This window comes from Zingiber officinale, chromosome 1A, assembly GCF_018446385.1.
Source record: "Zingiber officinale cultivar Zhangliang chromosome 1A, Zo_v1.1, whole genome shotgun sequence".
NCBI lineage: Eukaryota > Viridiplantae > Streptophyta > Magnoliopsida > Zingiberales > Zingiberaceae > Zingiber > Zingiber officinale.
In genome coordinates, this window is record NC_055987.1 from 136,707,335 (window position 1) to 136,719,436 (window position 12,102).

Genomic DNA, 12,102 nt, shown 5'->3' on the forward strand with positions numbered 1-12,102 from the left:
CAAGCCATACTCATATATGAATGTATTTCCCAATAATCACTCCAAATATCGGAACATAAATAAACTTTATTATTTAATTTATTAAATTCATCAATTAAATATTTTTTCTTGTTTTACTAATTTTTTAATTATACGAGTAAGTGTAGTTCTAGAAACACGTTTAGCACATGGATTAAGAGATTCTTTACAAAAAAAATTTTAAATGTGCATTTAGATCCAAACAAAAAGAAAGATAGAATACAAAAATAAATTTAGCTAATGATTCTCTAAATTTATTATTAAAATATAAAAATAAATCGAAATCAGTATTACTGATAGTTGAAGAAAATCTAGATAATTATATTTAAGAACAATTTAGTCCATATTTTCTGTTTCTCTATGTCGTTTCAACAACCCATAGCCACTATCAGCTTGAAATTTATAGAGAATATTGTAGTGTTTGCATTTTACACGCAATTCTTCCAACTGAATAATGACATGCTCAAAATGTTTAGTGAAAATAGAAGATTTTTTAAAAGAAATTTCTCAAACTTTAGAAGTAATTGCATTTGTACTTTCTTGTATTTTAGGTGTTGGAAGGTGCTCGGTCTCATCATCGGCAGATTGAAAATTGGGGTCCTCATGCAGATTCACTATTTTTTTTTCTTCCAAGATCTAGATGATGAACCTCCACAGCCTCCTTCCATTATAGTTGAAAGTTGAAAATGAAAGTGCGTAGAAATAGAAACTTGGAGTCAAAACGTGTAGAGAATGCAAAATTAGAATGAGAGTAGAGAAGATGTGTGGAAATGATAAAATAAACTCTCTATTTATAAAGTTTGGATAGTAACAAACACTAAATTATAGTCATTGATAAAAAATAGCCAAATGATCTTAACCATTGAAAAAATCTAAAAAAAATCATCTCCACCCCCCAATGGCTAGGAACCACGGGCTCCAATGGCTAGGAACTACCGGTTGTTCCAACTGATACACAAAAAAAATAAAAAACTTGAAACGACTGGCATCATGCCGGGTTGGTTACGATTTGGCTCGATGACCCGAGTTAATGGCAACAGGCCCATGGACCTACCTACCAACTTTTTACTTACACCTAATTTATTAAATTATAATTTTAAATTTAAACTCATTGATGAGACATTAAAGAGAGGAATGTAAACAATATGTTACTGAAGGATCGAAAGATGTGATACAGGGGGGTGAATATTGCACGTTAAAAAATTTTCTTTTGCTTGTAAAACAAATCAGATTAAGCAGCGAAAATCAAAACGAAAGTAATACAGATGACATAAATTGGTTGCTTGATTCGGAGCCTAGGTCGACTCCTACTCCAAGACCCACGATCTCTTGATCGCACCGTTGGACAATCCACTAGAATTCTTCTTTTTGAAATCTTCGAAAAGAACTAATGCATACAAAATGATGAATGTAAGATAGTAAGACACTACTATATTTTGGAAATTAAAACAATACAAGCTTAAACAAAAATATACCGACAATATGTAGTAGATTGAGTTCGGTCGGTACTTCTGGATGGTGCAGTAACTTGCTTGAAGATAAGAAACAGAGTAATAACACAAATAGAGATTTAGTACAGAGGTGAACCGAAAACTCATGGATCGGTCAACTGAAACATGGATCGATCGACTGATAAATCCATCGGTCGACTGATCCGTTCGATCGACTGAAACTCCTATCAGTCGATTGAACGCGCTCCCTTCCTTCTTCGTTTAGATCTGATATTCGCGCATTTATGAGCTTTAATGGTTCAATCGATTGATCACCTTGTTCGATTGACCGAATAGTGAACTTCCCTATTCATCGAGATTCACACTTAATTCTGCATTAATGAAGTGATTGTTCGATCGACCGATCCCCGAGTTCGGTCAACGGATCAGCCTGAATTCCTTTATTGCTTTGGTTCGATCTGATCCGTGCTACATCATCAAGTTCGGTCGACCGATCTACTGGTTCGATCAACCGATCAGGCTTTGATTAACTTCGCTCTGGTATGGTCTGAGTCAAATTGGTTCGATCGACTGATCAGGTCGGTTCTAGAAAAACAGAGTTAAATACAATATATCCCAGCAAAACAAAGGTTAGCACAGTATAGTATGATGCATGAGTAGTAATTGACTATAACACTATCTTGATCTCAACTTAGAAACCTTTTCAGTTTCTTCAGTTTGATCAACGACCTAGGGTTTGTTCCTTCCTGGAATAAGACCTCACCGTCGCTCCTCTCCAATATGCTTACCTTAACCTATCTGTTAAACATTTGTCCTCCAGGCATATTTGGACTTTGCCGCTTAGCATCCGATTGGCTCACCAGGACTTTCCCTCGATCTTCGGTCCTCTAAATCTATTGAGCTTCCTTGCCAAATGTCGGGCCCTCTCAACCCACTTGAGCTTCTTGCCTGACTTCCACGATCTGCTAAGACTTTCCAGTTGAGTAAACATCCTGTACACTTAGTTAAATTGTTGGATCACAACATGACTTAACTTAAATCTTTGACAACATCAAAACTTAGGTTTGATTCTAGTGCATTCTGGACCAACAGTTACAAATGATTGTTCTTGAGAAAGAGAAATTAGATGTTGATGATAATACAACAAGTATCACTCACAACTTTGTCTCACCGGCGTATCAGTCATACTTATTGATACAGGTTATAACAAGTGGATCCAGAAGAAGGCGTGACAGTCAAAGTTAAGGTGGTGTGACGGTCAAAGTCAATGTGACATGACAATCAAAGTCAAGGTGATGTGACAATCAAAGTAAAAAAAATAGAGCATTCCCCACCTGGCTTGATTATTCACCTAATGCTAAGGCTTTCAAGTCCAACCCAACCTAATTGCAAGTCGACAAAGAGAAGGTCAACCATCCCTTACGTTGATCGAACATAAAAGGTTTAGTGCTTTACTCTTGAACTGAAAAGATAGCGTGCCCAGCCAGGTTTAAAGATGGTTGGCCTTATGGGCCGATTGAAATATCTGACCCAGCCAGTAATTGATCAGCCATATGTATGGTCAAAATAAGGATTGACCTCCATGAGTCTCATAAATCTCCCTATGCATGTTTGGCCAAATAAAAGTCCGGCTAGGTTTAAGGCGCTTATGCTCTCAAATCCCTCTATGCATGCTCGGCCAGATAAAAGGTTGGTCGGGCTTAAAGTACTTAGCTTTATATTGATTCCCAAATGGATTTCCAACACGCCCAATGCATCATATTATTTTCCAAACGGATCGCTATTATTATGCAAAACATAACTGAGTAGCTTAATGCAAGGGCATATATAAAGGAAGCTGGCCTTATGGGTTGACCAAGATATACGCAGCATAATACATAACTGAGCAACTTAATACAAGGACAAACATAAAGATGGTCGGACCATAGAGGTGGTCGAGATATACTCAGCTAACAACAAAAACAGAGAATTATAACAATCTTCCAGAATAACAACCATATGTCAGAGAATATTCTGTTGGAATCTTCTTCAAGAATTATTGTCTCCCATCAATTGACCACTTATGATAGCATATTTTTTCAACAACCCCAGCAATGACATAAGTTATAAACGATGAAAAAAATATACATATAGGTAAATAAAAGATTCCTCGGACAATTATTGCACATTGTCTAGGTTGTACACCTTTCCTTACCCAACAACCTCTGATATCATTCGTCGCCTCATGATTGCGAAGGTTATGAGGGATGATATATAAAGGGGTCTTCTCCGTTGGCAAGGTACATTATTTGAATATCTGACACTTACTCTCACACGCATGTTCTCTCTTGTTCTTCTTTCACCCGTTTGGAATTGTACTGACTTGGACGTCGAAGGGTCTTCATCAGGAACTCCCCCTTGATTTTTGGGCATTGCTCGTCTCTGTGTGCGCAGGATCTAAAGGAAGCCGCTTCATGACGTAAAGAGTTCTCTTTTAGCTAATAACTAATTCACTATGTCCAACATGTCATCTCTATTATTTTCAGATTAGAATCAATTATAAATTGTAGGGATCATATATGGCATATCAAAGTATTACTAAAGTTATTATTTTGTTATTAAATTGCCTTTTTTTACCATAAGTGTTAGATGTTAATTTAGAGTGTTCGATAATAAAATTAAAAAAATTAAATGTATTTTAAAATTAATCATTTTTTTATTTCGTTAAGGTATTCTTTTCTCGAATTTGAAGGAAGCAACATGGGATTATTTATCCACTGCCGAAGTCAAATATGAGAGACATTGTTAAGCAATAGAAAGCTGTTTGTTCCTCCAACAATTGGCATCCCACTCGAGCATCGACCGCATTGCGACGGCACAAGTTGAATGGCATGGCAAGTAACCTGGTGATCCAGTAACAACTCCAGTCCATCTCCGCTAAAGCAATGAGTAATTTGAAAATGGTTGGTGTGCAGTCATTTTTCCCTACAAACAAGCCAAAAGTTTACTTAGCTGTCCGTCTATCTTTACCCCGTCCTACTCCCCCCGTAACGTTGCTGCAACATCCATTGCTTCATCTCACAAGTCAAACAGCAAAGGTAACAAATTGTGTGGAGAAAAATAGAAATCAACAAGAACGAAAAGAACACGAGACTCGCCAACCAACGAACCAACCAACGAAACTCCAAGGGAAAGCAAAGATAATGCGACTGCTGCTCATTCGCCTCCACCGAGCACAAGCACTAGCACTAGCACTAGCACTAGCAAAACCAATTCCTTTCCAAGCTGCAGACAAATTGAGGGCAGTCCCAGCTCGATGGGATCAAATCCCTACCCACTTTTCCTCTTCCTCCTCATCCATTATTTTCTTGCAGGTAACTTTGGTCTTCGATCGCCTTGATTTCGCTCCTCCACCTGCAAATGTCGTGTCTTGATCCAATTTTCGTGTTGCATTTGCAGTTGGAGCGGCCGCTGGTAGCCGATCCGCGAAGGCGCCGTTCGTCGGCGTGAACATCGGCACCGACCTGTCGAATCTTCTCTCCCCAGCTGACATCGCGGCCTTCCTGAAAGCGCAGCAGATCCAGCACGTTCGCCTCTACGACGCCGACTCTGGCATCCTCTCCGCCCTGGCGGGCGCTGGCGTCTCCGTCGCCCTCGGTGTGCCCAACGACCAGCTCATCGCTCTCGGCTCATCCAACGCCAGCGCCGCCGCCTGGGTCGCCCGCCACATCCTCCCCTTCGACCCGGATACCCCAATCTCGGCCGTGGCTGTGGGGGACGAGGTTCCCACGGCGGTCCCAAACGCCCTCCCGGTCCTCCTACCTGCACTCCGCTCCCTCTCCGCAGCCCTCGCCGCCGCTAATCTCTCCTCCATCCCGGTCTCCACTCCACTGCCGTTCTCCGTCATCCTCGATCCCTTTCCCCCCTCGCAAGCTTACTTCAACCAGACGCTGGCCTCCGCCTTCCTGCTCCCGCTCCTCCAATTCCTGAACGATACCGGCGCACCGCTCATGCTCAACCTCTACCCTTACTACGCCTTTATGCAGAGCCGCGGCGCCGTGCCCCTGGACAACGCCCTGTTCCGGCCCCTGGCGCCGGCCCTCGAGGAGGTCGACCCCAACACGCTTCTCCACTACACCAACGTGCTCGACGCCATGGTCGACGCCGCCTACGTCTCCATGCGCAATCTCAACTTCAGCACCGTGCCCGTGCTCATCACTGAAACAGGGTGGCCACACAACGGCGCCCGCCGGGACGAGCCCCACGCCACGCCGGACCTGGCGAGCACCTACAACTCCAACCTCATACGCCACGTGTTCGGTCGCACAGGCACACCGATGCGGCCGGAGGCCACACCTAGCGTCTATATCTACGAGCTATTCGACGAAGACCTGCGCCCAGGGCCGGTGTCAGAGGCGAGCTGGGGGCTGTTTTACGGGAACGGAACGGCGGTGTACCTGCTTCGGTCGACGGGAGCAGGGGGCTTCCTGGCGAACGACACGACGGATCGGACATACTGCATGGCGGCGGAGGGGGCGGACCGGCGATCGCTGCAGGCGGCGCTGGACTGGGCGTGCGGCCCGGGTCGGGCCAACTGCTCGGACTTGCAGCCTGGGGAAAGCTGCTACCTGCCAAACGACGTTAGGGACCACGCTTCCTACGCCTTTGACAGCTACTATCAATCGCAGAGCAAGGCCGCCGGATCCTGCTACTTCCAAGGCATCGCCATGATCACCACCACCGACCCAAGTAAGTCAATCAAACCACAATCCTCTCCTTTGTTTTTTTCCTTACATTTTCATCTGCAGTTCAGTATTGCTTCATAGAATCATAGTTCACTAGCTAGCTAGCTAGCTAGCTAGCTGTTTTAGATCAATTTGTGTTTCAAATCGCAAATGATTTATTTAAAAATAAGATTGATAAGTCCATTAATGGACAATACACTATCAACATGTGAGTGAATTTGGTGATATATGATCGAGAGCTGGATGGGGAGGCAAGGAGGACTGGCTGCAGAATGTGTCAGAACAAGCATAGATTGTAGTTGCATAAAATAGCAGAATGAGCTGGATCCTGCTGTAAATCACATTTTCCACAGTTTTCTGAAGGCCACTAGAATAACGAATAGTTTGATTAGAAAATTATTCTTTCATCTAGTCTGAAGCATGCAATAAAGTTGCTATGGCATATCTATAGCATATTACCATAGATGATTTCCCAAGTAATAGTACATTGCAAATTGGTGCTTTCTCACATGAAGTTATGTACCAGCACCAAAAGATTTGAGGGGAAAAATAATAAAGGGGACCCTCATTTTCATTATGATCAAAGAGCACTTCCTTTTCCAAAATTATCCAAGGAAATTATTATTCCAACTACCCTTTCCTCCCCCTATTGAACCAATTCTGCCAAAAAGAAAACACCAAAACTGCTTATTTTCTTCGTTTTTTTTCCCTCACGATTATCTTCTCAACATTGCCAGTCTCTCTCTGTCGGTCTCCTCGAGATCATCTCCTTTGCCACTACATTGACACCCTCTTCTCCTTGTATCTTCCCTAAGGCCCTCTTAGATTGACTCTCTAAAATGATCAAACTTCGAAAAATAAAAATTTCATATGAATCACCCATTTTTCCGTCACAAACAACTACACATTTACAAAAAAGAGCATTTAAAGTATATAAAAAAAGGAAAATACATACACTTGGTCTTTGAAATGACCAAGCTGTCAAAATGAACAACGAGATTGTTCTTTTTCCTTTCCGCAAAAGGGTAATAAATATAAATCTATTTGTCACCCAAAAAAAAAAAAAGCTACAGTGCTACAAGAACACATTCAAAAGAATCAAATAGAGTTATGCCTTTTTCATCTGATAGTGGTAAACAATTGCAAGTGAATAGTTTTAATGAAATTGCTCATTGTCTTCTAAGGGCCAATGCAGCCTATCTTGCATTACAAATGCCTTACAGTATTAACACACTCAAGAGAAAAAAAAAAATCCAAAACCTAAATATATTCCCTCTGATAATGGCAAACAATGAAAGATAAATAGTTTCATCTAGGTCGTTCATTTTGACTGCAAATTCACAATGATAGAATTGATAGTTTCATCTAAGTTTCATAGGGCTTCCACTTGAGTTATTTTTCTGTTAATTTTACTTGTGAGAACTAATATGTGATTATATGCAAACAAACAAAAAGTTTGTGCCACTTATTGACTGTTTTTGAATTTTAGGCTCGACAAAATGGTTCTACACTCTTCATTTACAAAGCATATAGACATCTATGGATTTCTATTTGAGTGATTTTTCTGTCAATTTTTTCAGTTTTTGGGTCGAATGCAAGGATGTTTAGATGCAAATTTAAGATCTCGTGTCATGATTCATCATATTGAAGTTTTACAATGGGCAAATTGATTTCACATTCCTTGACAGTCAAGTGTAAGACTTCAAATGACCAATCACTTACATCAATTTATTTATTTGCCAAAACAACCCATTCAACCTGGAATTCCCTATAAATTATTATAATTACACTGGATCTACATTCAGGTGGAGAAGTGGTTTCACACTTTGATTTGCTGTAGCTTAAAAAAAATCAACTTGATGGAAGTTGCTAAAAAGTATAATGGATCACTGCATTTATCTGTGGGACTAATGGACATAAATCCTCCTAGTTTCGATACACCCCTCACATGCTTCATGACTCAGAAGTACAATTTTTTTTTTAAATTTTGGATTGGTAGGATTTGAAACTCAGACCTTTTGCAATGATATTGATACGGTGCGTGTTTTGTGGGGTCAATAGGATGATGTGGCCCGGAGTCAAGGCCGCAAGAGGGACAGAAGTCCAGTTGACCTGTAGGATAGGAAGGTCAGAAGTCAAGCCTCTGTGGCGGGTCAACAGTCAAGCTGATCTGGAGGGCAGGAAGGTCAAAAGTCAGGCCTCCGTGGCGGGTCAGCAGTCAAGCTGATCTGGAGGACAGGAAGGTCAAAAGTCAGGCCTCCATGGTAAGTCAGCAGTCAAGCTGATCTGGAGGACAGGAAGGTCAAAAGTCAGGCCTCCGTGGCAGGTCAGCAGTCAAGCTGATCTGGAGGACAGGAAGGTCAAAAGTCAGGCAGGTCAGCAGTCAAGCTGATGTGGAAGAAAGGAAGGTCAAAACTCCAGCTGACGTGTCCAAAGTCAAAGTCTTAGCGGACAGGGCGGTCAAAGGAGGAGATCATAAGACCGGCCCTAACAGTGAGTAATAAACGGGCCCGCGGGCCAGATATAGCTAAGGACGGAGAATACAAGCCAATAGGTCTGAGGCAGACCCAGCGTGCGGGTCGGGACGTTCATGCCCTGGATAACAGCAGACAGATACGGGTCGGCAGACAGACCCAACGTGCAGGTCGGGACGTTCATGCCTTGGATAACAACAGACAGATGTGGGTCAGCAAACAGGCCCAGCGTGCAGGTCGGGACGTTCATGCTTTGGATAACAGCAGATAGATGTGGGTCGGGGGACAGACCCAGCGTGCAGGTCGGGACGTTCATGCCCTGGATAACAGCAGACAAATGCGGGTCGACAGACAGACCCAGCGTGCAGGTCGGGACGTTCATGCCTTGGATAACAGCAGACAGATGTGGGTCGTCAGACAGACCCAGCGTGCAGGTCGGGACGTTCATGCCTTGGATAACAGCAGACAGATGTGGGTCGGCAAACAGGCCCAGCGCGCAGGTCGGGACGCCCAAGCCAAAGGTCACCGGTCTGAACACAGACCTGGAAGGCAGATCAAGATAGCAGACGACAAGGGCAGATCCGGACACGAGCTTAACACAGATCGGGGCATATAAGTCGAAGGCAACAGTATATAAAAACAGGGCAAATCCAGATCCTGGATCGGTCAGGGGCTACAGGACAAATCAACCGAGGAATGCAACCGCTTGTCAGAGGGAATAATCAAGGTGTCAGGAATATGCCAACAGTCGGGGCTCAATACACCTTTGGTTTTGCCGCAGCCTATTAGGAAGAGCCACGTGTCAACCACCGCCAGACAAAGCCTGACAGCCGACATTCCTTGACATCCGTCAGACCCAGGAATCTTCGTTACAGTATAAAAATGGATGTCTTGTCCCTTATGCAGGTATGCTCACTCATCATTTCTCACTAGTCATTTACTTTTCATCCTTTCTCTACGATTTCTGGGGAAAAAGTACTTGACTTGAGCGTCGGAGGGCCTGACCTGGGAACTTTTTCCCTAGTTCTTGGTCTCTAACGACCGGTGGACTCGTCTGAGTGTGTGCAGAACAATAGCGTCATCGTCCTGATCATCTTTCTTCAGAGGTCACCCGTACGAACCTTTCCAGGGGGGTATCCGGCGTATCCAGCACTTCAACGACTCTCCGTCAACTTTTCGCACAACAAGACCCGCCTTCATCTGACTCAGCTTCCGGACGGGATCAGATACTATGTTAAGGAAAAGGGGTATTTTGAAGACAAGTCGGTGCCAAGAAGGCTCTCACATTTATTATAAAATGGATGCCTCCTTGACAACCATGACTTCGTAATATAAAATCTAGGAAACAAACATTTGTTGCAATTGTTTAAATTTGGTACAACTCGGTGCATCTTTGAGAGTTTACTTCTGTGATTGAGGAAAACTCTACCAACCTGCCTGATCCAGCATTCCAGCTAGAGTAGGTTGAGTGGCTGGCTGCAGATTCCTGTTGCAATGAAATACTTTATTTATCATTCTGTTTTGAGTCCATTTGGTCGTTACAATGTTCAGCATTAACTGAGTTACTCATGTTGCTATCAAGTATTTTGTTAATCATTGTTCCTTATGACCTTGCAACGCTTTGTTCATTACTGAAATACAAGTGTCATGTTGCAGGTCATGGAAATTGTATCTTTCCTGGAAGGTGAGAGAACCTTTCAATAGTTTTCACTCAAAATATAGCTTATGACATTAACATTTAACAAATTTTTCTAAGTTCTGTTGTTCTATGCAGCAAGCAGATGAACATGACAAGCGAAGGCAGTAATGCTACGGAAACCAGCAAAGCAGGTATACCTCCCAGATTGAGACTAACAGAGCAGAATAACAACATTGTTTTCATGATCTTGAACATGATTTTGGTGGTTTCTGTCTCAACCATGAGGCTTTAGAAACTAATGGCTAGCAAGGAAGAGCTAACAAATAATTTGGCAATTTTGTAGAAACAATACAATTATTTATTGATTAGTTATGTAATAACTGTCTTTGTGGAATAAAGTTTTGTTCATATTCTTTCTTTGCTAAACTCTTGTCCATAAAGTCTGAGAACTAAATTAACAACCACCAGCTTCAACTTCCATCGCCGTGGTACCATAGATGAGCGTGATTGGGCAATTTTGTGAAACTCCCGTATTTATTTATCTTTTCTTAATATCGTGTGATGGTATGTAATGTCTCTATTTTTTTTTTCATTTATATTTTTCTTGTATAATAATTCATACATATATATAACTTAAATCTAAACTGTCGACATAAAAGAAAATACTAAATTCTTATCATAGGTTCCTGCATCAAACAAATAAATTGCTAGATTATGTGGAAATATAAACTAAAAAGGGTCTTCAGGTTGTGCGCCCACTGCCCAAGCCTGCTCATTGGTCGCCACCTCCCATCTCACGTGTCTCGCCTTTCAAATAAATTCAACGGTGAGTCTACGGACTCAGCATGTTCAAAACCATTTTATGCAATAGTTAGCCTATAATCTAGTGTACTAAGGGAAGCACATGCTGGGTAACTTAGGATTTGATTGCTGGCATATCATAGTCATGAACATAAGCAGAAAAGCATAAACATGCAAATAAACTTAAGCATGAGAATAAACATAATCATAAGCATGTATATAAGCATAGGCACAAACATACTTGTAGGCATAAACACACATACTGAGCATAACCATAATCATATTTGAACCTATCATGAACATAACTTGAACATAGGCATAATCGTAAATGGAGTGCTACGTAAGCAGACTGGCATGTTATAAACCACATAGGGTTGGTGAGCTCCCGGGTTAGGGTAATCGGTCACACTCTACCTCATAAAATTTGGTGAGCTCTCAGGCTAGGGTCACCGGTCACACTTAACAACATAGGATTTGGTGAGCTCCCGGGCTAGGGTCTCAGGTCACACTACAATCACATAGGATTTGGTGAGCTCGTAGGCTAGGGTTACCGGTCACACTCCAACCACATAGGATTTGGTGAGCTCCTAGGATGGGGTTGTTGGATCTTAAAGTTTGCTAGCTCGGATCCCTTTCGGGCGCCTCGACTGTGACATCGACCCAGCCAATCAGCGCGCTTCACGTTTACGACGAGATAGAGTTTTGAATTCTGAGCGCCCGAACCACTTTTTCCAACAAGAAAAAGATTAGTCTGAGGCAATAAACATTATAATATCCTGCAAAACAAAGTTAGCATAGTATAGCAAATAAAGTAATAATTAGATTATGTCTCCTCGAGACCAGAATCTAGTCAAGATCTTAACTTAGATTTTCAAAATGGATCTAAGTTAGATCGACGCCTACTATTCCCTCAAACGGGGAACACGTTCTCACCAAGTCACTCTCCTCTAGTGACTTACCTTAACTTACCATTTTGCCAGACATCCGGTCAGCCT

At 42.2% G+C, this 12,102-nt stretch overlaps 1 protein-coding gene across 1 annotated transcript; it reads left to right on the top strand.

Annotated features, from left to right (window-relative positions):
* The first annotated feature begins 4,690 nt into the window (after positions 1-4,690).
* Positions 4,691-10,732, top strand: LOC122034682 (glucan endo-1,3-beta-glucosidase 1-like). Its single transcript, XM_042594016.1, has 4 exons — positions 4,691-4,822; positions 4,908-6,197; positions 10,324-10,351; positions 10,442-10,732. The coding sequence occupies exons 1-4, from the start codon at positions 4,765-4,767 to the stop codon at positions 10,596-10,598; spliced, it is 1,533 nt and encodes a 510-aa protein (XP_042449950.1). The 5' UTR covers positions 4,691-4,764; the 3' UTR covers positions 10,599-10,732.
* The last annotated feature ends 1,370 nt before the right edge of the window (positions 10,733-12,102 follow it).